The sequence below is a fragment of the Siphateles boraxobius genome, unplaced genomic scaffold (genome assembly GCF_051911475.1).
Source record: "Siphateles boraxobius isolate OS27281-9 unplaced genomic scaffold, OSU_SipBor_1 41, whole genome shotgun sequence".
Classification (NCBI taxonomy): Eukaryota; Metazoa; Chordata; class Actinopteri; order Cypriniformes; family Leuciscidae; genus Siphateles; species Siphateles boraxobius.
Window position 1 is genome coordinate 6295975 of NW_027509042.1, and position 26857 is coordinate 6322831.

A 26857-nucleotide genomic window follows, 5' to 3' on the forward strand; every position below is an offset into this window, starting at 1 on the left:
CACACACACACACACACACACACACACACACACACACACAAAGTACTGTATGATTCCATATCTACATGGTGGTTCATATATAGTTCAAAGAATTTGGTGATACCCTTGCGGTAGGCTATTTGGCATTTTCCATGATTTTTTCACTGCTCAACTCATGCTATATTAACATGCTGCGTTTCTTAAGTCTAGTAGTCAAATAGTGTGCTCAAATCAATTTTCTTTCTTTAAAAACACAAACGTTAAAGGTGGTGTAAATTCTACCTCTTTAACGCTAGATGTGAACTTCAATCAAGTTTTAACATTTCAATGATTCTGAATGTTCTAATTAAATACACCAAACTGTTTCTAGCGCTCCAGATCTGATATAACTGAAAATTACCCCAAAAAGGGCAAAAAACTCTATAATTGCTGTTATCCACTATTGGTTCCAAGCCTATTGCTGATAGAAACTCTCAGTGCTTATTATATCTCCATTACGTCCTCAGACAGCCATGCAGTGTCAATTAACTTTAACTAATGAATTAAATTAACTTCTGTGGTAGAGCTGACACTCCCCGCAAATCACAGCAATGATCGCAGATCATGCTGACAGCTTCATATGGGTCAACAGTCACCTAACAAGCTTGGCTTCTCCTTAAAAAAACACAGGGAGTTATTATCAACCAGTGTTGGGGAAGTTACTTGGTGCGATAGCTTTCTAAGCTATAACTACTCAAAATTTACTTAAGCTACAGTCTACAACCCTGAGAAATATTTTTGTGGATGCGGAACAAAATAATAGCATTTTGTCATACTAGGTAAGGTATTTTCTTTTGAAAAAGTGCTATTTTAAAAAAAGCCATGACACTATACTATAAACAATACAATAACCGAGCTATTGACACAATACTGAGAAATAGTTGAGTTAGTAGAATTGCTACTTTTAGTTAGTTACTCCCCAACTCTGTTAACAACACCATTCAAGACAAACACCTTTGAATCTAGGCTGCGTTCCATCTCTCACGTGTTTGGCAATGTTTCCCTTAGCTGTGAGCGTGGGAGAGTGGAACATGTGCTTCAAGCCTCACCGTGGTCTCTCTCACGAACTTCTTTTCCCAAAGGAAGGATTCCCCAGTTCACTCTTTAATATCAAAGCACATTTGCCAACATTGAAAAAGCATTTCATAGTCACTTCAGAAGCCCTGTTGTAATTCTTTGAAGTGCCTGTGCACTGGAGGAGAAGCGTGGAGCCAGTGTATAGTGTACTAATATGGGAGGAGGTGGAAAGAGTGAAAGAGATAAAAAAAAAAGCTAGATAGAATGAGAGCAGGTCAGTTAGAACTTACAAAAGCATAAAAGAGAATTTCCGAGCTTTTTCTTTCACCTTGTAAATAAGTGACGTGAACGAAATGGTGCATAAAAACATTTGCAGCGATCAAGGCTTGAAAATAATTGCATCTTAATAATAAACTGCATCAATGTTTAAAGAAATGCACAGTATTCTTAAGTATGCAGGACCGTAACTACATTGATGATCATTTAAAATATAAAGTACTGTACACATAAAGAGCAATATAAAGGAAGTTTTTTAATGCTATGCTTGACACTGACAACAACAAAAAAGAAAAAAAAAGAAAGATACACATGAAGTGGAAGAGTGTGCTGGAGGAGGTGAAAACAAGTCAAGCAGTGAATCACGGTGGTGCATGATAACGTTAACTGTGTAGGCATTAAAAATATGGCTAGATCAATTTGCCATATTTGGCATTCATCATTAAAACAAAATTCTCAGAGTTTAAAAGACTCAGAAACTCAAATGTACGCACATGCATACTGAAAAAAGCCTGTCGTAATATTCCAGTATGCAAATCCAAAATTTAACCCAATTAGGCAACGATTAAGGGAGTAATGATAACAGTGTCTGTCAAAGTTCTGTGAGATAACTCGTCCCCACATCGAGATCAGTGTCATACAAATTAAACCTCATTTCTTAAATTAAATCATGACCTCGAGGTTGCCAATGTAACAATCCATTCCGAGAACTTTGAATATCCTGCGGTGACCGTTGGGGAAAAGATTAAAGGGTTTGCTTTATGTCAGTAATGCGGTGTGTGCAGAACAATTTTCATCAACCAAACTCATTTCTTTTATCAGAGTTGTCATTTCAGATGGGGCAAAAAAAACCAAAACATCACATTACATAGATAATTCTCCCTCTCTCTGGATAGGAGCTCTTCATTGGAATGCAGCTCCTTCATTCAGGATGTTGAAAAGAGACATGTGGGAGCCACAGCATATTTCTCTCGACCTTGGGAGCCCATAGCAACATTTTAAATTCAAACTATAGAGAGAGAGGGGGTGCATGTGAGAAAAAGCAAGTGAATTTTCAGTAAGAAAGCGGTTTTCAGTTAGATGCTGCAAAGGAAATTTTAAGGAAAATAACACAAGTCCTGCAATGCCCATACTGAAACAGATTCTCTGGTGCTAACGCATTCCTTTCTTCCTATCTTTTTTTCCAGAAAGGCGCACACAGGTGGGTGAAGATTTGTGTTGGCAGCACAAGACCCCCAACCTCCTCCACCAGGAGCCAACGCAATTGGAAACCTAGAGGGAGAAAGGGACCAAAGACGTACGGTGAACCTTTAATCTCATCAAAGGAACCTAGAGGAAGGTCTTTGACAGGAGATAAAGTGGATTGACTCAGAACTGCTGCCTAAAGAACCCGATGAGCATTCCATTTATTTACAAATGCGTCGCAACGTGACATAACTATGAACTTTAAAAGATTGTGCCCTGTGAAAGGGTGCCTCCATTGACCCATTAATTCAGTTGTGACACATTTCAGATCCAAAAATAGACACGCTTGGGTTGAAACAGGCTTGGTGCAATGTCTTCAGGCATGGGCAAAATGGTTGGATGGACCAACCGTCAATGTCAGGCCTCAACATTGGTTCTTCTCTACCTCTTCCTGACTGTTTTGGCTGCAAAGCCCAAAGGTCCAGGCCACACGCATCTAAACTCTATCCGGATTGATGGGGACATTGCATTGGGCGGCCTGTTTCCAGTTCATGCTCGGGGTCATGAGGGGAAACCCTGCGGTGAGCTAAAAAAGGAAAAGGGGATCCATCGTCTGGAAGCTATGCTCTTTGCTTTGGACCGCATCAACAATGACCACGAACTGCTCCCAAACATCACGCTGGGGGCCCGCATTCTGGACACATGCTCACGGGACACTCACGCTCTGGAGCAGTCTCTTACTTTTGTCCAGGCGCTCATCGAAAAGGACGGCACGGATGTGAAGTGCCAAGGTGGTGGATCGCCCATCATTACCAAGCCAGAAAGGGTGGTGGGTGTCATTGGAGCGTCGTCCAGTTCCGTGTCTATAATGGTGGCTAATATCCTCCGACTGTTTAAGGTAAATGCATTATCATACAGTAATGTTTGGGGTTTATTTTTGCTGTGGATTTGGATTGAACTTGATCATGGTGGAACTCAATTTCCATGCTGGTTCAGGCTGGTTTGCAGTGACCTAAAGTGTCAGCGAAATAACTGATGAAAGGACGAATAGTTTCAAACACTTTAGTATCCTTATTTTCTATTGTAGTATAGCTATAAAGTAATAAAATTATAAAATGTGTGAATTAAATGAAGACAAATTATTTGATCAATTGAATTACAAATAGAAAATAATAAATTATGATTATAAATGATAAAACAATAATTAATTATTGGATAATAAATGTTTTTATTTAGTTTGTTATAATTATTGATTAGAGTTTGGTCTGCTGCAGTAGCCATTTTAGTCAGAATATAATGGGCTAAAGTTAATGACATGATGAAAAAGGCCCGTTGACTAAATTGAATTGGTATTTTGGAGGTCTTGCTGGAAGTGAAGAATGGTGCGTTTCCCAAAAGCATCGATGGCCAACTATGATCGCAATTTCCATTGAACTCTATTGGTAACGACAGAACCTGCGACCATAGTTGGCTTTGGGAAACGCACCCCTGGTTTGGACACAACTGGACCAGCTTTGAAAAATAAAACATGCTGGAGACTGGTCTTTTCACAGGTTTGAAATGAATACATTGATATGTGAGATTGGATTTTGTCGCTGTTGCGTCTGTATCTTTTCCTTTCCTGCTGTTTGGCATTCTCCTTTGGTTAGCAGAGTGGCATTATCCTCGTGAATGTATAATTGATAAGAAAGAATCTGAGGGTTCTTACATTCACTTAGCCATGACCAAACAAAGTCAGTAGCATTCCTAAACTCATTCTGAAGGCTCCTGTGTGATAATGTACACATGGCTCATTTCCAAACAAATGTTAACTTAATATTTACTACAGTAAGCTGATGAACAGATGATAAACACACTTCCAGTCTTCACGATTAGATTCTTTTCACATTATTATGGAGGTGGGTAATTCTTTATTGTGATGAAATGTAACTGCACACTTTCACACTTTGATGATCACCTTGGGGGGATAATCTGAATATGCTAATTAAAATAGTTTTGCACCCACAAACATGAAGTTAACATACAATATGGGATACGGATAATGTTGAATTATGGGTTTAACATGACGTATTGTGTCTTGTCTTTTATATGTAATGCATGAATTGTTAATTGAATTTGTGAATTGGCTCTTTAGGACCCTCTTTGTGCATACGTTAATGTACTCTTCAAATTATGAGATCAAATACCTCTTCCTTTTGCAGGGGACTGTGGTTATGTTTGAAAAAATTTGTTTGAATTTGGAGATCAGATTTGCATCTGTTCACAGCGGAGGAATATGAATTATGCAGGACTCCATGTTTAGCTCAGAATAGCACTGACCTGGCATCAGCAAGGCCGATTCTCATTCATTCCTCAGCCAGGCCGCCCAGAGACAGATGCCCAACGTTTAATGGATATTTACCCTCTGAAATGCCGACTACACGGTGCCATTCATCAGCCAGAGAGTTGTGATCAAAGACAGATCGCAGGCGGAGGAAACTAAGCAGCAGCGCGTGGAGATGACAGGCCTCGAGCACGAGTGCTGATATAAGCGCATTTAAAGCTCACAGCTAAAACACTGGTGTTATTGAGAAAAGGAGGCAGCAGGTGCAGAGACAGGGCAACTGGGGAGTTCTCGCTGCGGGTTGAGCTCATACGTTCATAAATTCACTGAGTGCTTTTGTGCAAACCCTCTTATTAGGATCTTCAGATCAACTGTTTTACAAGAGCTTATCTTTCAAAAGTATAAACTGCATCTACTTAGCCTTGCCCACCTCAGTTGCAGTTAATGAAGATGCACCTCACTCATAAACCACACGGTCCTGCACTCTACGTATAAATGCCTTGGTTTCTCCCAGTCATTCGCAATTTCCTTTACTCATCTACAACATGTGCCCGTTCCTTACGGAATCTTCAGAGCTATTTTACCGGAAAGCCTGAAAAAGGTTTCTGTCAGAGCTGACGGAATCTTTTCATAATCCACTTAGATAATAGCTTCAGCTTTTTCATGCTGACCATCAAAGTACAATTTGTACAAAAATAAATGGTAAGAAGAATGTTTTCATTTGACTGAAAATTGTTGGATTAGTCCTCACTGACAAAAAAGTATCATGGCAGTATTACCATGGTATTTTGATCATGTACTGTAGTAATATCATGGTCTTCTTTGAAGTACCAGAGTGCGTAATCATTCAGTACAGTGGTACATACAAAGTCCCTTTGAGGCAAGTCAGTTCTCACGGCAGGCATGTTAGGTAATGCTACTATCTACTTGAATGGTAAAATCTGCCTGTCAAATTACACTTATAAATCAGCCATAAAAAACTATGAATTCATATAATTGTTTTCCTTAGCAAAGCTTGCACTAAAAACTGTATTTTTACATACATTGACATAAATATACACTTTGACAAGTGAGATTGCGATTGTATAAAGTATATATATATATTTTTTTTTTTAAATGTTATATTGCTTTTATACAACAGTTTAACTACACATAAGACTACTTAACTACACTAAACTTGACTCAATGGTAAATGGACTATATATAGAGCTTTCACAGACCCAATGGCCACCAAAGCGTTTTACATATTGCCTCACATTCACCCATTCATACACTGACGGCGGTGTCAGCCATGCAAGGCACCATCCAGCTCGTCGGGAGCAGCTGGGGTTAGGTGTCTTGCTCATGGACACCTCGACACTTGGTCAGATCGAACCGGGGATCGAACCACCAAGTACCTTTCGGTTTGTAGACAACCTGAGCCACTACCGCCCAATGACTCGTTCAGTAAATAAATGTCACTTGCTGTGTGTAATTTTGAAGGCTGTGCTCTCCGAAGGTCACATTTGTCAGCTATATCAACGCGTTCTCATCCCAATGCGTCATATACAACGCTTTTGCCAACGCGTACATATCCTACGCACATGGCACCCTTTAGCGTAAATATAACACGCACAGAGTATGGGTAGGTTCAGGTCTGGGGTAGGGTTAGGGTTAGACCACTAGGAGGCGCCTTCTGCCCCATATATATCTGCGTTTCATATTTACGCTAAAGGGTGGCATGTGCGTAGGATATGTACGCTTTGGTAAAAGCGTCGTATATGACGCATTGGGATGAGGACGGGCTGGCTATATATGTAACGGAGGCCAGCTGAGAACTGTGCAGGTAAACCTCACTCCCCTGATCTCCAGAGGCGCACTAGCGACTGATGCTAGCGGCTGTGGTCTTTAGCATCCTTGTTAGCAGCCCAGGCTCATTATTAAAACGTACCTGTGGCAACATTTTTGCTAAACGCAAAATATGTTGCGTTGTGCACGTTTCGCGACAGTTTCAAAGAGAAATTCCCAGTGAGTGGCGCTAAAAGCGTGTTTCGTTTTTTATGAAACAGGTGAATGTGAATATGGCAACGTTTTATTAGGTTGGAGTTTGCACGTTTCACCGCAGTTCTGAATTGAAATGTCCGGTGAGTAGCGCCAAAAGCTTAATGCTCCTTTTTAAAATAACGTACACCTACACTAAAGCCTACACCTACCCGATAGTGTTAACAAAAGCAAATGTGACATAAAAAAGCAATCGTAACCACAGTGTTTTAGTTTGTTTTTAAACTCTTGTCTTCGAGCTCTTTTATCGTGACTCCTCTTTCATGGGATTCGTACCCGAACTCAGCGCATCATAAGTACAATTCTGTACCATCTGAGCAACTGAGCAAGCATGGTGTGTCAGTAAAACTGAACATATATGGAGCTAGTTAATGATGCAAACTCCAAAATATATTCGTTTATAAAATTTTTTAACTATGGTAAAAAGTGTTTTGAGGTAATAACATAATTTTGCAAGGTGTTGTGTGAAAACAAGTCTTTTATTTTTCCATAATCTGCCCCTTTAATCATAATTGTGTGTGAAAACGATTAAAAGTGCTTGCTGTTTTACTGACTCTAATGTTAATTTCTGTTGGAAACTGCAGTGATATGTTTGTATTGGTTCGTATTTTGCGTTTTGCAAAAATCTTGCCACAGGTACGTTTTTCTAATGAGCCTGTGTTGCTTGTTAGCGTACCCGCCTCCCACGCCAGTTCTAGTCCCGCTCGGGCGAGTAGGACTGGAGGGGTTACGCATCAAAGCTAGCTTATTTCAGAAAAGTAACCATTAAATTCTTAAGTAATAAAGCAATGACAGTAATAACGCCTCATGATGAATAACAATCCGGGGGTTTTGGTTCAAAAATGGTCTTTGTTTGTCGCAGATGAATTCACACACAGTACAAAAGTATCCTAACCCTATCCATGTGATCTGTGAGCCCAGTACAAACAATAAATCCAAATTAAATGAAAGAAACAGTTATACAGTTATTAAAAGAAACAGTTATAATATTAACTTATATTTATTCATTAAATAATTTGTTTTTATTCTGTCCATTGCTATGGTCATAACTGTCAATCGGTTTTCAATCATGCATTTAAATACGGTTGTCAATCCAAAAAAATTGCGATGTGAAGTTAGCAGCGTTAAAAATATACAAATATATACAGAAAGACGACGTGAAAGTCACTGAATAAAACTAAACAGTGAAAATGCCCAATGTTGTTGGACTGTTAACCAGCACCCTTGGAGTGCTGCTTGACCAATCTAATTCGAGGACCAGTTGTATAAAATGTAATAAGTAATCGAAAAGATGTCTTAATTTTCATGATTCTTACTAAATACACGATAAATAAATGTTCAGCTATACTTTTTCAACCAGACATTGAATATACTGTAGTACCCATAAAAATGTTGTCTCAGCTAATAGCAAAGGAATAGATCATTGTTGCACAACAATGTCCTTATATAGTCTCTGTATACATATCAGAGCACCACGGAACAGGTACTGCCTCAGTACCTTTTTATTTAAGTGCAATAAGATTCTATATGCATTACAGAGTAAAAAAACCAACAAAAAAACCAACGCTGTATATATATATATATATATATATATATATATATATATATATATATATATATATATATATATATCTGCCACATCTGTATGCTTACCCAAGGCAGTACAAAAAATTGTGCATCAGCAAAAAGCTTTTTTTGCTCCAGACAGTCTCCCTGAATTTAAACATGTCTCAGACCAGATACAGCTACAGTATTGGCCTTATGCTTGCATTTCGCTAGTTTTCAATTATGGAATCCGAAGCACTGAGGAACAGGAAAAATGCATACCTGCATACGCAAATGCACACACATACACAACCATCGCCCACCGCCTCAAACATGCACACATGCAAACACCGGGGAGAAAGAAAACTGCATACTCTTGCAAGAACACCCTGCTCAAGATGGAAGGTCTGCCACCTGCATGCAGTTTAGGGGGTTAACAAAAAGCACTTTCCCTAGCATAGATTTGGCAGTTCTGAGCTTTTCATGATTAATATTTCACATCAGCATTACATAACAGCAGCTAGAAGCAGCAAATTACCCTTCCGCAACATCTATGTATTGAAAAATCCGACAGCACATTCAAAGTAGAGGCTAGAGTCTGAAAGAAAAAGCACTAACTGTTGTTTGGAGTTTTTGTGAAATTTGCCAGTATTATTTATCTAACAAGAGAGTTGCTCAGTCAAACTCACAGCTGTCATAAACTCTACAGCCACATCCTCTTGTTATCTCTTATTGTTGAAGTAAAATGGAAGCTTGTTTTGGATTAATCACTGAATTTTCAGTGCCAAAACGCTTAAAATGAAACCATCTGAAGCATTTTAGATGTTTACCACCACTGATAATGTACTAGCTATTACAGAGTCTCTTACTTTCATGGCTATAAAGCAAAACTACTTCACTATCTTGGTATAATGCAAACAGTCTGTTAAAGATTTATGTTGTGGCAGACCATCAGAATTGCTATTATGGGTCATAGAACTGCCCTGGGTTCACAGCTATGCTAATAAACAACATCAGTCTATTTTATTTGAGCAATATTGTTGTCTAAAAAGACTGTTAATATGTTTGGTCCAAATTTATGTACATCATTAACTCAAAACATTGATTTTTTTACATTGCATTGTCATTTATCCCTACTGTTTTTTAGTGTTAAAGTCAACATGAAAGCAAAACTGACCCTATGTACATTCAAAATACACATTCCTATTCTTGCATGATTTGTGGGTGCACATTATTCCAAAGAAAAAATCTCAAAATGTATAATGGCTTTTGCTGTCATATTTTTTAGTCCCTCCCCTCCAATGATGCCAAAAAACACTTTTATTGATCCAATCAATGCTCAACAAATAAAATCATGTACCACCCAACATTTATTTCTTGTTGAATATCCCCTTTAACTCATAAATGCGTTGAAATGGGTTGCAAATGGCGTTTCATGTTGACATTAACAGAAGATGTTTACTTTCAATCCAAAAAAGGTCAATGGTTTCGAAGCATTTTCAGGGTGCTAATTAGCCTCAATTAATTACAATAATCACTGCCTGCTTGCATTGAGTTTTGTATTCACGTACATCACTGATCAATGTTGTTGTGCTTTGAATGCAGGCTGTGAATGTGTATGCCACATGGTTTGTAGCTACGCCTGCAATTTAGCTATTAAATTAGAGAACAATGTAATTGTCTGGAGAGTTTTTACACCTCCATTTTAAACCTCAATTCCTGCCCAGGCATTTTGAGGTGGCCAGTCGACTCATGATCTAAACTCTCTCAATGGTTGTTTTGTCGGTCTGGATGTTTGATTGTTTTAGCTGCAGTGAGCAATATAGAGTTTCAGAGAGTCAGGTAAGGGTCGCTATAACAATTGTTAACACTCACTCTTCAACTGGTCTGTTTACGCTGTTGTCTCACTGTCTGTTTTCACTCAAATGTCATGACTTATTGCTCTCTTTTCCTCCATATTATCGTTTCTTTGTCCTCTTATGTCTTACTACTCAGGATTCTGACCTGACTGCTCTCACCAAATAACTTCAAAAATCACTGCTGATGGCTATATTTGAGGTGATGTTGGAAGAGAAAGCAAAACGAGCAGTTTTCAAAGAGAAAGTGAGAAAAGCAATTAGGACTTTCAGAACGGTTGACCTATTTGTTTTAAACTGTTTCAGTGAGGAAAACTTTCAACATTTAAACCCTAAAAAAAGGGGCAGCATGTAATTTCTTTGGCGGCAGGATGGAAACACTTTTTTTTTTTAGGGGAAATCAACCTATGAATGGTGTCAAAGTGTCTTGTTATATATTTGGCTGGGATGATAAAATAAAGTATTTTTTAACGAAAAAATAAATAAATGACGCTTCATCTTTAAGTACACAATTCTAAGGGATTTTTTAATTCTTGAAGGCACTGCACTGCTCTGCATTTATGAAAATTAATTCCTATTAACTCAAATCTAATGTAAAGCGACATAGTCTATTGCTTATCAATCACTCAGTGGTGTTAGATTTTCTAGCACATTTCATGAGAGAGCAGATGCAAGCACACACAATGTTGACATTTAAAATGAATCATTGAATTTACCCAGACAATGGCAATTGCTAGGCCTATAGACCAGGAAAATTGCAATTGATCCACATTGTTATCTGAGGCATTGAACCTTTTCATGAAATTTCTGGTTTATGGTGAGTTTTTTTCTTGACATTGTAGGTCTAAGGGACTGATATTAGTGAGTTTTATTTTTCTCTTTTTAATAATTTTAGAGCACAGTAAATGTAACTATTTACACACCAATGTGTGACATATGAACTTTCATGTTTTCGAAAATTCAAATGCTATAAATAGGCCTCCATTTACTTAATTCGCTTTCTTTTCAGTACAGGTTATGGCAAATAAATAGTCTCTCTTCCTGTGCGACTGATGGGGCTTTTACCCACCGGCAGAAACATACCACACTGGGTCTCTTTGATTTCTGAAGCAAACTTGCCATCATTTGAGTAGCTTGCTTAGAGGTTCAATTTGACATCGCCTTCCATCTCAAAGAGGGTTACATCGTAATAGCTCTCCGTCTAAGAGCGCCTTCATTTTTCAATTACACCTAGCCAGCGTGTGATCATGTTTCTACCACCTCACAAACTAATACTCTATTGCAAGAGATTGGAGTGACAAATTTAACACAATTTCTTATTCAGAGGTTCCACTGGTTTCTCATCTGGTTTTAGCATTAAAGGGTTAGTTCACCCAAAAATGAAAATTAAGTCATTAATTACTCACCCCCATGCTGTACCAACCCCGTAAGACCTTTGTTCATCTTCGAAACACAAATGAAGATATTTTTGATTAAATCTGAGAGGTGGATCACTGCTACATAGGCTGCCAGAGGGAATGAAACTTGACGGCCCAGAAAGTCATTAAAGAACATGTTTAAATATTCCATGTGCCTACAGTGGCTCAACTATAAGTTTATCAAGCGACGAGAATACTTTTTTTCCGAAAAAAAACACATAAATAACGACTTTATTCGACTTCTCCTTTTCTTCCTTGTGGGTCTGAGACGAGAGTTCAAGAGATTTCCACGACGCATGCGCGAGAACTGAACAAGAAGTATTAGAAGAAGAACGTCCTCTTCTCAGTTCTCGCGCATGCGTCGTGGAAATCTCTTGAACTCTCGTCTCAGGCCCACAAGGAAGAAAAGGAATAGTCGAATAAAGTCGTTATTTATGGGGTTTTTTTCGGGAAAAAAGTAGTCTCGTCGCTTGATAAACTTATAGTTGAGCCACTGTAGGCACATGGAATATTTAAACATGTTCTTTAATGACTTTCTGGGCCGTCAAGTTTCATTCCCTCTGGCAGCCTATGTAGCAGTGATCCACCTCTCAGATTTAATCAAAAATATCTTCATTTGTGTTCCGAAGATGAACGAAGGTCTTACGGGGTTGGTACAGCATGGGGGTGAGTAATTAATGACTTAATTTTCATTTTTGGGTGAACTAACCCTTTAATGTGTGAGGTATTAGAGATGTTTGCGTTAACCAGTATATAAAAACTGAATCAGGATTGTTCTTTTGAACCGAGTCTGCTCAATGAACTTGATTAGGTCCAGAAATTGGACTGAGTAGGATTGATTCACCCATGAATCAATCAACTGACTTTAAGAACCGGTTGAATCAGTTCACCAAAAAGAGCAAATCTTTTGTGAAGCTGACATCATTAATTCAAAGTTACTGATATGATTTAAAGATTATTTTAATGTTGCTTTATTTGTCGTTTTTGGTGCTTAACAGCTTTGGTGTTAAATGGATCATACATGTGCAAAGATTCTTCAAAAGCTTAGTTTCACTGAAGAATAAAAGTCATATGAGGGTAAGTAAATAATGATGTTTAATTTTCCACTAAACTAATTTTAATAATCGTTCTCACCACAGGTATGATGAGATACAGAGGAAAGATTTAGTTGGATTTACATTCAACTTCTCAGCATATGATATAAAAACAGCTTTTATAATAAACATAACGTTATCGCCCATTGGTGTTAGTTCTCGTTGTTGTGAACTGGTCTTTAGACTGTCTCCTGCTTGTAGACAACTATCTGGCACAAGTCTACACTAGAGTTTCTAGTTAAGCTTCCATTCACACAACAAATTTACATAGGCTACTATTCGAGTAGCTAACTCTTTTCTCTTCTCCCCATTGCTGCGAATATCCAGCAATATCACCTTTAAACAGTGACAGTGACTAAAATAAATACAAAAGATGGCGACGTCTACTGGAAAATCGCATCTGATGCGATAGAAGTAGATGAAGGCGAGCGTTCACCCTCCAGAACTTAAAGGGATAGTTCCCCCAAAAATGAAAATTCTGTCAGTATTTATTCACCCTCATGTTGTTCCAAACCCGTACGACCTTCGTTCATCTTCAGAGAACGAATTAAGATATTTTTGATGAAATCTGAGAGCTGGATCACTCCTCCATAGGCTTCTAAGGGATTGACACTTGCCACCCCCGAAAAGTTATTAAAGACATCGTTAACATAGTCCAAGTGACTACAGTTGCGCAATCGTACTCGGTTACTAACGTAACCTCGGTTCTCTCTAGAGAGGGAACGATACTGCGTAATATCTTACGCTATGGGGAAAACCTCTTTTCCACGAGATATTGAAGCCCAAAATTATCCTTTAATTTTGATTAATGTAAAACGCTGTGCGGCATCGTGCAGACATAGGCAAGACGGCTTGCGCGCCTATTGGCTGACCTGTGGCAACAGCAGCAAGCCTATCGAGAGAGGCCCTGCGTGACGTGACATCCAATGGGGGTGCTTCGCGCCCATTTCGTCGCGTCCCGCCAGAATAGGCGTGGCCTTGGCCTATAAATACGCTCGACAGGCTGATACAAACTGGTTTTCATCGCTGAAGCGAACCAGCGCTGTTGTACGCACGGCAAGATACGCAGTACTCGTTCCCTCTCTAGAGAGAATCGAGGTTACGTTAGTAACCGAGTACGTTCTCTTACGAGAGTATCTCTCGTACTGCGTAATATCTTACACTATGGGTAACATAATGTAAGACGCCGTGCGTACTGGGATCCGACACCAAAGTCCCAAGGGCAGTAGCCCGGGGCTCATATAGTGCATAATCACCGTAGACTCACAGAGAGTCGGAGAAGAGAGGCTACCAGCATCATTCCCCATGAAATAGCATCCCATAGGAGCTAGTTATGTCAACAGTATATCCCGCAGACAGGGTGAACGCGTTCAGCCTGAACTGGGCAAAAGTACGGGCTATTCAACACCCATGGAGCTGTTCCATCGATCAGTGAGCGATACTCAATCAAAACTCAGCATTCTGCGCCTGCGCAGCGGGACAGATAGTACTGAATTCTAGACCGACAGCGGCTTGGCCTGTAAGGCGGGAACCTCTAGGTTATAGAACCTTATAAATGTAGACGGCGAGGCCCAGCCCGCCGCCATACAGATATCATGCAAGGAAATCCCACTAGACCACGCCCACGAAGAGGCCACGTCTCTCGTGGAGTGCGCTCTGACACCCAAAGGACACTGCAGGCCCTTAGAAGTGTAAGCCAGCGCTATGGCATCGACTATCCATCTGGATAGGCTCTGTTTTGATGCGGCCAGTCCCTTGGAGTGTCCGCCAAACAAAACAAAGAGCTGCTCGGTCTGCCTGAAGACAGACGAGCGGGACACATAAGCTCTCAGCGCCCTGACGGGGCAAAGGAGATTAGCATCCGCCTCCTCATTGTTCACCGGGAGGGCGCACAGGGAAATAACCTGGGCCCTGAACGGTGTGTTGAGGGATTTTGGCACGTACCCGTGCCTTGGTTTGAGTATGACTTTTGAGTCATTAGGCCCAAACTCCATACAGGACGCGCTTACTGAAAGCGCTTGTAAGTCCCCCACGCGCTTTATTGATGCAAGAGCCACAAGAAATACGGTTTTGAAAGACAGGTGCTTCATGTCTGACAAATGGATTGGCTCGAATTGGGCACCTTTCAGGGCTTCCAGAACCGTAGAAAGGTCCCACATAGGGACTGAGGGAGGTCTGGAAGGACTCAGCCTCCGAGCTCCCCTGAGGAATCGCGCGTCGGCCAGACGTCGGTTTTGCAAACGCCGTTATGGCCGCCACGTATACTTTGAGCGTGGACGGGGTTCTACCCTTATCCAGCAGCTCCTGAAGGAAGGAGAGCACTTCCGTAACCCCGCAGTCTACGGGTGAAAAGCCCTGAGCTTGACACCAGGTAGAGAACACTGACCATTTCGAGGAGTAGAGCTGTCTAGTAGACGGGGCCCTAGCCTGCGTGATCATGTTTAACACTCCCTCCGGGAGGTTAGCGGGTACCCGTTGATGGCCCACAAATGTAGGGACCATAACTCCGGGCGAGGATGCCAAATCGAGCCCTTTGCCTGAGAGAGGAGGTCTCTCCTCACCGGTATCGGCCACGGGGGAGTGCTGGTCAGCTGCATCAGGACTGGGAACCAGGTTTGGTTCGTCCATAGCGGAGCCACGAGCAGCACTGGGCATCCATTTTCCCTGATTCGTTCCAGCACTTGAGGCAGGAGCGAGACGGGGGGAAAAGCATAGAGTGGGCGTCGGGGCCATACGTGGGCCAGCGCATCCCTGCTCTTGGAGAAAAAGTTCGGACAGTGAGCGTTTTCCTGGGACGCGAACAGGTCCACCTGCGCTCTGCCGAATGTCTCCCACAGCAGTTGGATCGCCTGCGGGTGCAGCGACCATTCCCCTGCTGGGACATTGTTTCTGGACAGTCTGTCTGGTCCCAGATTCAGGTGACCAGGCACATGAGCTGCTTTCAGTGAAAGCAGGTTGTGCTGAGCCCAGTCCAGGAGGCGTTTCGTCAGCCTGTAAAGGCTTCGGGACCTGACGCCGCCCTGGTGATTTATGTAGGCCACCACTGACATGTTGTCCGACCGGACTAAGACGTGGCGGCCTTTTATCTGGGGACAAAAGCGCCTTAGCGAGTTGTCTACTGCCAGCATTTCTTGACAGTTTATGTGTAGGAGCTTCTCCCGTTCTGACCACTGGCCAAAGAACGGTCTGCCCTCGAGCAGCGCTCTCCATCCCGAGGTGGAGGCGTCCGTGGACACCACCATCACACTCGAGGGAGTCCCCAGACTCACGCCTGACTGGTACCAGTCGGCTTTTTTCCAAGGTTTCAGAGCCGAGACGCATTTCCTGTCGACCCTGAGGCGAAACAGACCAGTGGCCCAAGCCCCGGGCAGAACTCGTGCTTTCAGCCATTTCAGCTTTCAGCAGGCCCAGCTGAAGTACTGAGGATGCTGAGGCCATGAGGCCCAGCATTTTCTGAAACCGTTTGAGCGGGACTATAGAGCCGCAGCGGAAGGATTTCACGGCGCGCTGAATGTTCAGTCCTCGCTCCGGCGACAGACGTGCTGTCATAGACAGCAAGTCCATCACTGTTCCCAGAAAAGAGATTTTTTGGCTGGGAGACAGCGAACTCTTCGCCCAATTGACTGTGAGACCCAAATTCTCGAGATGCTCGAGTAAAACGGTCTTGTGTTCTATGAGCTCTGATCGTGATCGAGCTAGAATCAACCAGTCGTCCAAGTAGTTCAAAATTCGCATGCCCTGAAGTCTCAGGGGTGCGAGAGCCGCGTCCATGCACTTCGTGAATATACGGGGTGCTGGGGACAGGCCGAACGGTAGGACTGTGTATTGATATGCCTGGCCCTCGAAGGCGAATCTCAAAAATCGCCTGTGACGTGACGCAATCTGTATTTGGAAATAGGCGTCTTTCAGATCTATTGACATGAACCAGTCTCCCTGGCGCACGTGCGCGAGGATTTTGCTGGTTGTCAGCATTTTGAACTTGCGTTTCAGAAGCGCTTTGTTCAATTGTCGCAGATCTAGAATGGGTTTGAGACCCCTGTCTTTTTTCGGTACCAGAAAATATCTGCTGTATACACCCCCTTCGCTCTGAGCCTGAGATAAAGGTTCTATGGCCCCTTTGCTCAGTAGTTTCGCTATTTCGGTTCGAAGTAGATGAGATACTTCGTTGTCCACCGTGGTTTCGACACGTGCCGTGCAACGGCGGGGACGTCGAGCGAACTGTAGCGAATAGCCTCTCTTTATAGTGTTCAACACCCGTTCTGATACCCCGGGAAGCATTGCCCATGCATTCGCGTGGATAGTTAGAGGCAGAATGATATCCGGGCTCTGGCCGCGGCACAGCGGCGGCTGCAGAGCTTCGGTGTGCTGAGACATGAACACTGTGTTTAAAGTGTGCGAGGCGGGGGGCGCGCCGATCACGGCGGGCAGCCTGTTCGCACTCGCTTTCTCTATGATAAATTGTGGAGAGAGAGCGAGCGGGACAAACCCCGTTGGGTTCAGCGTGTCTGTGAGTGAATGTGGGCGCGGGACAGCGGGCACATTTACTGCACTGAAATCACCGTCGGCTTGCGCTGACTGAATATGTGTTGGTTTCGTTTTTACAGAAACCGTGGGACACGCACTGTGTAGTGTTTGTGGGCACTGTGTCGTGGGCACATTCACTACGTTTGCACAAACGACATGAGTCGATTTTATTTGTGCTAGCCCTGAACTGTGGCGGGCTGTGTCTGCGTGTGGGAATGGGCACTGGGACGTGGGCATTCTTACAACACTCATAACACCATCGGCTATGGCCGGGACACCAGAAAATACACTATTTATTGGATTTATCTGGGTCGCCGTAAAAATTGCGTTAATGTGCAGGCAAGCAGGCTGTGGTACCGGCTTGTTTACTGCGAAATACACTGGAACAGTCACATTGTTTGGAACTGAATGAGCGAGAGGTTTCGGTGGAGTCTGGCCGCGGCGAGACTTAAACACCGTGGGTCTTAGCTGACTGTATGTGTGTTGGTTTCGTTTTACAGAAAACGTGGCACATGCAGTGTGTAGTGTTTGTGGGCACTGGGTTGTGGGCACATTCCCTACATTTAATGCACAATTGACATGAGTCGATTTCATATGTGCGAGCCCTGCACTGTGGCGGGCTGTGTTTGTGTGTAGAAATGAACACTGGGCTGTGGGCATTTTTATTACACTCATAACACCATCGGCTGTGGCCGGAATACCAGAAAATACATTGCTTATATGATTTTTCTGGGTCGCCGTGGAAACGGCATTTGTGTGCAGGCAAGCGGGCCATGGTACCGGCTTATTTACTGCAAAATACACTGGAACAGTCACATTTTCTTGGAACTGAACGAGCGAAAAGTATCAGTGCAAGTCTGGCCGCGGCGAAACTAAATTTTATCTGCTGTGAGAGCTGGGATCGAACACGGGTCTCCCGTGCGATGGCTGTAGGTTTCGCCACTGGGCCACAGGGGGAAAGGACAACAGCTTAAAATAGCTCAAGCACATAATAGAGCGTCATCACAGTTTTGTGTGTGTTGGCGTTTGTTTGCAGGCGTGCGTGTTATACAACAGGCTCATTGCTGCAATATAGACATTTTCAGCCGCTCAAACTAAGAGGAGCTGAGAAATGTTTGAGAAATGGAGATTGGTCCGGCCTCGGCGGGACTAAAAATACACTCTTTCCTCATTTCGCCGGTGACGCATGCCCATGGGGGGCGGGGGCGGGGTAGCTTTCCTATAACGTAAAGAAAGCTAGCCGCGGTTTTGATGCTGGCCCGTTTCCCTGACGACTCACGGGCAGAAGGGGGAGATCCACAGAGCTCGCCCAATCCTCACTGTCCAACGCGGGCATATAGCAGCTGGCCTCCTCTACAGATGCAGCTATCTCGTCGTCATTAATGGCGGAAGCGGCGGCGCGCGGCGGCCGTTGTCCGTCAGTGAGCGACTCGATTGAAGCTGGTGAAGCTGGCGGGCGAACCGGCGAGCTTTCACGGCTGGAGAAGGATCGGGGACCCGCTGAGTACGGCGCTTTGCGGTGCGGCACTACAGCGGGCGGGAGTCTCACTCACCATGGCAATAGCTGGCCTCCTCTACCGATGCAGCTATCTTGTCGTCACTAATGGCGGAAGCGGCGGCGCGCGGCGGCCGCTGTCCGTCAGTGAGCGACTCGATTGAAGCTGGTGAAGCTGGCGAGCGAACAGGCGAGCTTTCACGGGCTGGAGAAGGCTCGAGGACCCGCTGAATACGGCGCTTTGCGGCGCGGCACTACAGCGGGCGGGAGTGCAGACTCGGAGAAAAAATGCCATTCAAGTCCTCAGAGTCACCATGGCAATAGTTCCACAGGAACGAAGCGTCTTCAAAAAGACGCTGCTCTTTTAGATAAAGAGAGAGAGAGAGAGAGAGTGTGAGTCACGACGGCGAACACACTCTAGCAGTGAAAAAGGATATTAACGCCGGAAAGCGTAGCAGGTACGGCGGCTGAAGGCGGCGAGGTGAAGGCCAGCGGCTTCAGGCTCGAAGGCTCGTCCCGCAGAAGGCTTACTATCAGACGGCGCGGCTTTTCACTCCGGATCCAGCGATGCAGTAGTGCTTCGCTGAAGAGATGAAAATCAGTTTGTATCAGCCTGTCGAGCGTATTTATAGGCCAAGGCCACGCCTATTTTGGCGGGACGCGACGAAATGGGCGCGAAGCACCCCCATTGGATGTCACGTCACGCAGGGCCTCTCTCGATAGGCTTGCTGCTGTTGCCGCAGGGCAGCCAATAGGCGCGCAAGCCGTCTTGCCTATGTCTGCACGCTGCCGCACAGCGTTTTACATTAATCAAAATTAAAGGATAATTTTTGGCTTCAATATCTCGTGGAAAAGAGGTTTTCCCCATAGCGTAAGATATCACGCAGTACGAGAGATACTCTCGTAAGAGAACTTAAGTTTATCAAGCGACGAGAATACTTGTTTTTTGTGCTCAAAAACAAACAAAAATAACGACTTTATTTCAACTATTCATTTCCTTCTCTGTGGGCCTCTAGTCAGTTAAGGTAGTGTGATTGCGTAGTGCTACGTCACACGTAGGCTCACTATTGGCCGACGCTGGTCATGTGTGTGATGCGTGTGACGTACAACAACAGAAGCACTTACGCTATTCATACTTTGCACATGACCTGCGTTACACCCGTTCTCTAGCAACGAAACCCAGTAAACTAATAAAGGATCTTGCCAGGACGTCGCCAGTTTTAATATACAAAGGTTGGTGTTTTGAGGTGTAAACGACATGCCAGATAGTTGTTGTGCGATAGGATGCAATATTATTCAGCATAATCGGGTTAAGAACGTGCATGTAAACGCGCTCATTCCCTGAAAGTGAAAGTAGAAACGAACTGAGCTTTCAGCATCTATCCCTGCATTAACGCCGCATTCTCTCAGAGACGACGATGGATATAACGGTATAGCGACTATCTTAATTTACTGGCTTAATATCTTCTCTTGTAATACCTACATTAATGACAGAAAAAAATTAGAAGAATATTTCTTTTTAAAGTTTTTGAAGCTGCTTTTGATTTTCACAAATGGCAGAGTTGTGCTGTTCGTGAACTAAAGACTGTTTTTAGGCCTATATCATTTTAGTGATGTTATTAATATTTACTAATTGAATTGTTTTTAGTGTTATTAGTGTCATTAAATATTTTGTGAATGTGCTATGTAGACAAAATAGCCTCACTATATAATTGATTGTAGTATTGGAAATTTGCAAGGCTGCAATTCCCCTGGCTGGCCACTGTTTGTCGCCATTTTGTCAGCGTTTGTAGCCCGCCCGGTATCCATGGTAGTCACATGACTGCAAAGTGTGAATTATACTAGTGAACTGACTCCAGTGCCCAGTTGCATAAAGCACCTTAAGTTTTTCTCTTAAGTATGATACGTAACAGGCGATTTCCCCTTACCTAAGATAATAACTTAAGGGTGTTGCATATAATCTCTTAAACGGTTCTCTTAGGTAAGGGAAACATTTTAAGTGTTTCACGACAGCGATCCTGGATTCACGTTATAAAAGTCTATTGTTGCCATAGATACGCAAAACACTAACACTAGCAATTTCGCAGTTTCATCAAATAAAGTAGGCTAGGATATCAGAATGGATAAAAAAAAGAAAGTCTAATTGGACAGAGGAGGAGAAATGCATTATTCATGACGAATATGGTAAAAACAATTTTGAAAAGCAAACTAAATCCCAATATAACTGCGGCAAAAAAACAGAAACAGTGGGAAGAAATAATGGAAAAAAACAATGCAAGGAATCTTGATGTAAAGAGGACGGTTCAGGAAGTCCTTAAAAACACGAAAACATCTCTGTGGTCGCAAAAAAAGAACTGAGCGCTTAAAAGAAAGAAGCCAACAAAACAAGTAAAAGAAAGAAGCCAACAAAACAGGTAAGATTAAGCAAGACTACGTTTTTAAGATTGTATGCACCGCACCGTGGTGAAGAGTTCGCTATATTGCTGTACATTGCGCGTCGATCAAATCGGTATTCTTGCAACACTTTTATCACTAAGATGGTCCAAAGGGTTCTCCCTATCCCTAAAAATTCTTCTTTGCACATTATGATCTTCAGCTGGTTCCATAAATTCAGCCATGTCGTCTTATTTTTGTCCACGTTACTCTTAAGGTTATGATTTCCAAACCCTTATACTTAGGGAAATGACCGTTAAGGGGTTTTATGCAACACTTAACGCTTTTTAAGGGATTACTTAAGGGTTACTTTAAGTGAAACGTCATAAACACTTAGAATTTCCCTTAAATGCTGTTTTTTCACTTAAGTAACACTTAATTTTTTTTTCTGCAACACCCTTAGGTTTAGGGGAAACATAAGGGCGAACTTAAGGGAAAATTACACTTAAGGTGCTTTATGCAACCGGGCCCAGGCCCACAGAGAAGGAAATGAATAGTTGAAATAGTCGTTATTCTTGTTTTTTTTGCGCACAAAAAGTATTCTAGTCATTTGATAAATTTAGGATTGAGCCACTGTAAGTTAGTCACTTGGACTATTTTAAAAATATCTTTAATAACTTTTCGGGGCTGGCAGTGTCAATCCCTTAAGAAGCCTGAGTGATCAGCTCTCAGATTTAAACAAAAATATCTTAATTCATGTTCCGAAGATGAACGAATGTCTTACGGGGTTTGAACAACATGAGGGTGAGCAAATACTGACAGAATTTTCATTTGTGGGTGAACTATCCCTTTAATGAACCAAGAGCAGCTTTCCTGTGTGGAGACCGAATTGCGTGAGTTTGAGTCGCGCGCTTGCAGGCCATAACTGAGGGGATTTGCGATGGATGAAGACGGACTTGTTTGAAAACTTCAGGTGAGACATAGTTAATTTCGTCGTCTCAGAAAGTTACCGGAATCATATATGAAGGCACAACAGTCTTTGCCTGTTGCATTGTATGATTTGCGGTTCCATTCACGTTCACACGGGTGTTCGTCTAATATAAGTTTGTGAAATTTTACGAGAACGCGGTTGTGAGTCTCACAAACACCCGAACTGGGTATGAAAGTACGCATTACGCGCTTAAAACCGATTCTGATAACCTTATTTTATTCTACAGTATGTGAACCTAATGGTACAATCTGTGCTCGTATTTGCTAATAGAGCAAAGTCGGAAATTTTTCTGAAACCGAATTATCTGACGCCATGTCAGTTTTATAGTTTTAAGTTACTCTTGCTATATTGAGCCACTGTTGTCTTGTCACTCTTTTATTTTCATAACAGAATATAAAAGAGTAGCTTAGACCAATCAGCGTTTTTTTTTGTTGTATTCTGTAATATGTTGATGTATAGAGACCAGCCTGTAATATCAGTCAACTTGTGGAATTCATGAGATATGAAATGCATGAGGTAGAATCATTTTTGCAGTGATGTGATATTGAAGCAGGTTGCTCTGCTTTGCTTGACGGTTTTGCACCCGGTCCAGTTTTTTCCCAAGTCTCCAGTGCATCCTTGTAAAAGTGAATTAGTGCAAATCTGCCTGGGGTGATATAGCTAATTCAATGACTGAATCATGTCTTCTTAAAACAAAACAGACTGATCTGCCCGTAGTCCCTGTCATGTTGAATGAGCCCAGAAAGTGCTCATGTTGTTTGGTAGAGAGCACATCAAGTGTGATTGCGTGTAATGGCAGTTGGCTACTACTTTTCTTCTGAATGTTGCATGCTCTGTGTTTTTTTCCTTTGGTCTTTTTTTGCATGGCTTGTTTACCTGTTGCATAAATAATGCAAGTGTATTTTCTGTTTCTGCTGTTTTATATACCAGCACATACTGTCTCGGCGTGAAATGTTCAGCACTTATTGCTACTTGCCCTAACTTCTTGTTGGGAATAACATTACAGTGTATCAAAACTGACTTAATGCCTGAATGTGTGGTTCTGTCTGTTTGCTAGTGTCTGGAACTAAACTTGGGAAAACTCATTGGAGTGCCCTTCCCTTTAGGGATTTCTCCAGTATACTTGTCACACCGGTGAAGTTGCTCGAAAATTGACTTTGACTTCCATTCCACCTCGCTTGTCAAGGTGGTCAATTCCCTCAAAGCATACCGGCCCTCCCCCATCCCATTACTTTGGGCTTTTTCCTTCACTGTGCGGCACAAACAATATCACAAAGGCTAGAGGCTTACGATCCTGTCTATATATCATATCTAGTAATTTCCATCATCTTGGAGATACCTACATCCAATCATAATTCAGTACAATCACAGAACACATTTTTTGATGTACATGTGATTAGAGTATGATTGGAGCAGCATATTTGCTTCATATTTGGATATAACCACATCACTAATGCCAGTTTGAATTGGAAATTGTACTATTGTACATGACGTAATATAACATTTAATTGACTCTACAAAATATTTACAGTGGGATCCAAAAGTCTGCAACCACTAGAGAAAATGCTTCTATTTTTAATTTTTTTCTAATTCAATACAATATTAATACTATTGTGTTCAACATTAGTGTATTTTTTTTGTTTCTCAAAGAAGTTTCTTCTGCTCACCAGGGCGGCATTTATTTGAGCAAAAATACTGTAAAACTGTAATATCTTTTGAAACATTATAAATACAAAGATCTGTCATGAAATTTAGATGGCACAACCTAATAGGTCCTTAACTCAACCTTTTTGCAACACATTGTTATCTATAGGACACAGCTGATTGGTTCCTGTTTTATCAGTAGCATGTGAGCTTGCGTGCTTAACCTTTAAATACTTGGTTTGCAGTTGTCTTAGCATTGAAGCAGGCTTTCAGAAACCCTTCACCTTTCCCAGCTCCACCTGTACAGATCTACTACGAGCAGGGCTGGTGGAAGCGCTGGGCAAACTGGGCAATTGCCCAGGGCTCCAGACACTAGAGGGCACCGCACCATAATGAGGACGCTCATTGAATAATCGATGGACGGCTTTGCTAAGAGCAGGGATTCTGAGCAGTGGTAATGAAAAATCACAGCTATGTTTACATGTACAACTTTTATTTTAATCAGACTGAATTCATGCAGATTGATAAATCTGAATGCAGTTTTTACATGAACTCTAAACATGTGAACGAGTTGATGTGCGCGTTTAGATGTCACAAGCTTCAAATTGGAATAAATTTGCGCATAATAACCATTCTCCTACATTGGTTCTTTTTTTGTTTTAAACAAGAGACTTAAAGCTGCAGTAGGGAGTTTTGAGAAAAGGTTGACTTAGCCTGAAAATTTGAAGAAGCACAACTTACAGGTCCAACCCCCTTGCTCTCTGCTGCACTACAGCCCTCCCTCCACAGCTCCTCCCCCACAGCGGAGCCTGCCGTGAACGCGCAGGCTAGTAAGCAGGACCACCGATGACGGCGGATTATAAACAGTTATGGAACATTCACTAATAGGGACGAAACATCAACAATATGCTTTACATTGACTATGGCCTGCCCATACTTTGACTACAAACTTGGTCCTCAAATCATTATTGCAAAATACATGTAACTTTATAAGGTTGCACTCTTTCTATAAGTTATAAATAGCTACTAAGATAACGTTAAAGGATTTGTTCACTTTAAAAAAAAACTTTTGCTGATAATTTACTCACCCCCATGTCATTCAAGATGTCCATGTCTTTCTTTCTTCAGTCGAAAAGAAATTAAGGTTTTTGATGAAAACATCCAGGCTTTTTCTCCATATAATGGACTTCAATAGGACACAAACGTTTCAAGGACCAAATAACAGTTTCAGTGCAGCTTCAAAGGGCTTTAAACGATACCAGACGATGAATAAGGGTCTTATCTAGCGAAACGATCGGTCATTTCAAAAATAAATAAAAAACTTTACGTTTTATAAGCACAAATGCTCGCCTTGCTCTGTTCTGTGATGCACGTTCGTGATCCTGTTCGAACTCGTTCATCCAAATGAACGAATCTTATTTCGAGTCATTTCGTTCGTTGAATGAACGAAATGACTCCGAAAAAGACTTGTTCAAAATGAAAAAAAGATTTGTTCATTTGGATGAACGATTTCGAACAGCAGAGTCACGAACGACGGTACGCGCTCGCGCTGTGCGAGAGAGGGGTGATCAGCGCGTACACGAGCGTGATTGACACTGCTAAGACATTCCTCCTGGCTCTGATTGGTTGTTTCAGACCGGGAGCGGTGTATTTCTGCAAATGTCAATTGGACCACAGGGAGGAGCCAGAGGAGCTTGATTTTTTTCACAGATTATCTGTCTCATATTCTACTCTCAGGACATAATGAGAGTTTTAACAAATATTTGTTTACAAAAGCTACCTACTGGAACTTTAACATTTAATCAATTTCTGATCATAATTTGGAGACATTGAACATGAACTGTTGTACCGTGTGGCTTATATTTATTACGCAGTAAAACTGCCCCACATCCAAAATAGTTTTCACGTGCATATGATATGCACGTGCCAATACATACACGGCACGCTGCTGTGAGCAAGTCAGACATGTTGCTGCTTACATAGACTACATTTACATGCAAACAAATAATCCATTAGCAATCGGGTTGACGGCTCAATCGGACTGAAAAACATTCATGTAAACACCTTAATGTTTCGATTGAGCTGGATCCGAATTCAATTTCGATCGGGTTGAAAGGGGTTGAAAGGGGTGGTTTATTCCTTTTCTAATCCGATTGAGAGGCCAAGTAAACGCTTAATCAGATTGAAAACCAAAACTGAAAGGATTGCGCATGTGCAATGACGTAGAAATAGTGTAATGACGTATGACGCTCGGAACGAGCTGTTCCTCCTGTTGAATAAAGTGTCATACAAATGAGTGTCACGTCATTCTAAAAATCTCCTTTCACTCAGCGTCTGCGAAGTGGAGCAAAAAAAAAATCCAACAGGTGCTGTTCTTTTGGATTCTAATCCACAGATGACTGAGGTCTTTCATGTCACAACATCCAAGACTTTCACTTTCATACTTATGTATAGTGAGTGACAATAAAGGATATAATGAACTATCCTTGAAAGTCTGTACCATCTGACAGCAAGCCACATGGTTGCAATTTTCATATTGTTTGAATTCCTCAGAATTGAGGTATCATTAATTGTGATGGTGTAAGTGCATATGCTAACAATAGGTATAGTGTGATGGCCAGGGTTGCTAACTTGATTATCAGGTTAGAGTGAGACTTTCTTGATGGCTGGAAATATCACACACATGTCTATGTGACAACGTAATTAGTAGAAGATAAATACAGATAAAATTAAAAAACAAATCTCTTAACTTTATATCACTAAAATGAAATAGGAAGCCGCTTACAGACGCTCACATCCACACATTTAAACACAATACTGACATCTTCACTTCCAGGTCAAGAATCTGTTAATCAAAAACTCAGTAGCCAATGAAAACACAGCGATTAGCCCCGCCCCCACCACAGAAATGTGTCAGAATGGCGAACGAAAACTCAGGGAGCGCAAACGAAAACTTCTGAAGCGTAAATGTGCGAAAGAAAGAGGAGAAAACAGTTAGCAAAAAATGCAGTGTATTAAAAACAGTCAAACATTTTGCCTGCTATTTTTTTTCCGGTTT

General features: G+C 42.0%; 1 protein-coding gene across 2 annotated transcripts in view; it reads left to right on the forward strand.

Annotated features, from left to right (window-relative positions):
- grm4 (glutamate receptor, metabotropic 4) overlaps positions 1-26857 on the forward strand; it is a 181625-nt gene that overhangs the window by 46149 nt on the left and 108619 nt on the right. For both annotated transcript variants that reach the window (XM_077198025.1, XM_077198026.1), the window contains exon 2: positions 2499-3394. In XM_077198025.1, the coding sequence (XP_077054140.1) occupies positions 2867-3394 (528 nt within the window). In that variant the 5' untranslated portion in view covers positions 2499-2866. The remainder of the gene's footprint in view (positions 1-2498; positions 3395-26857) is intronic.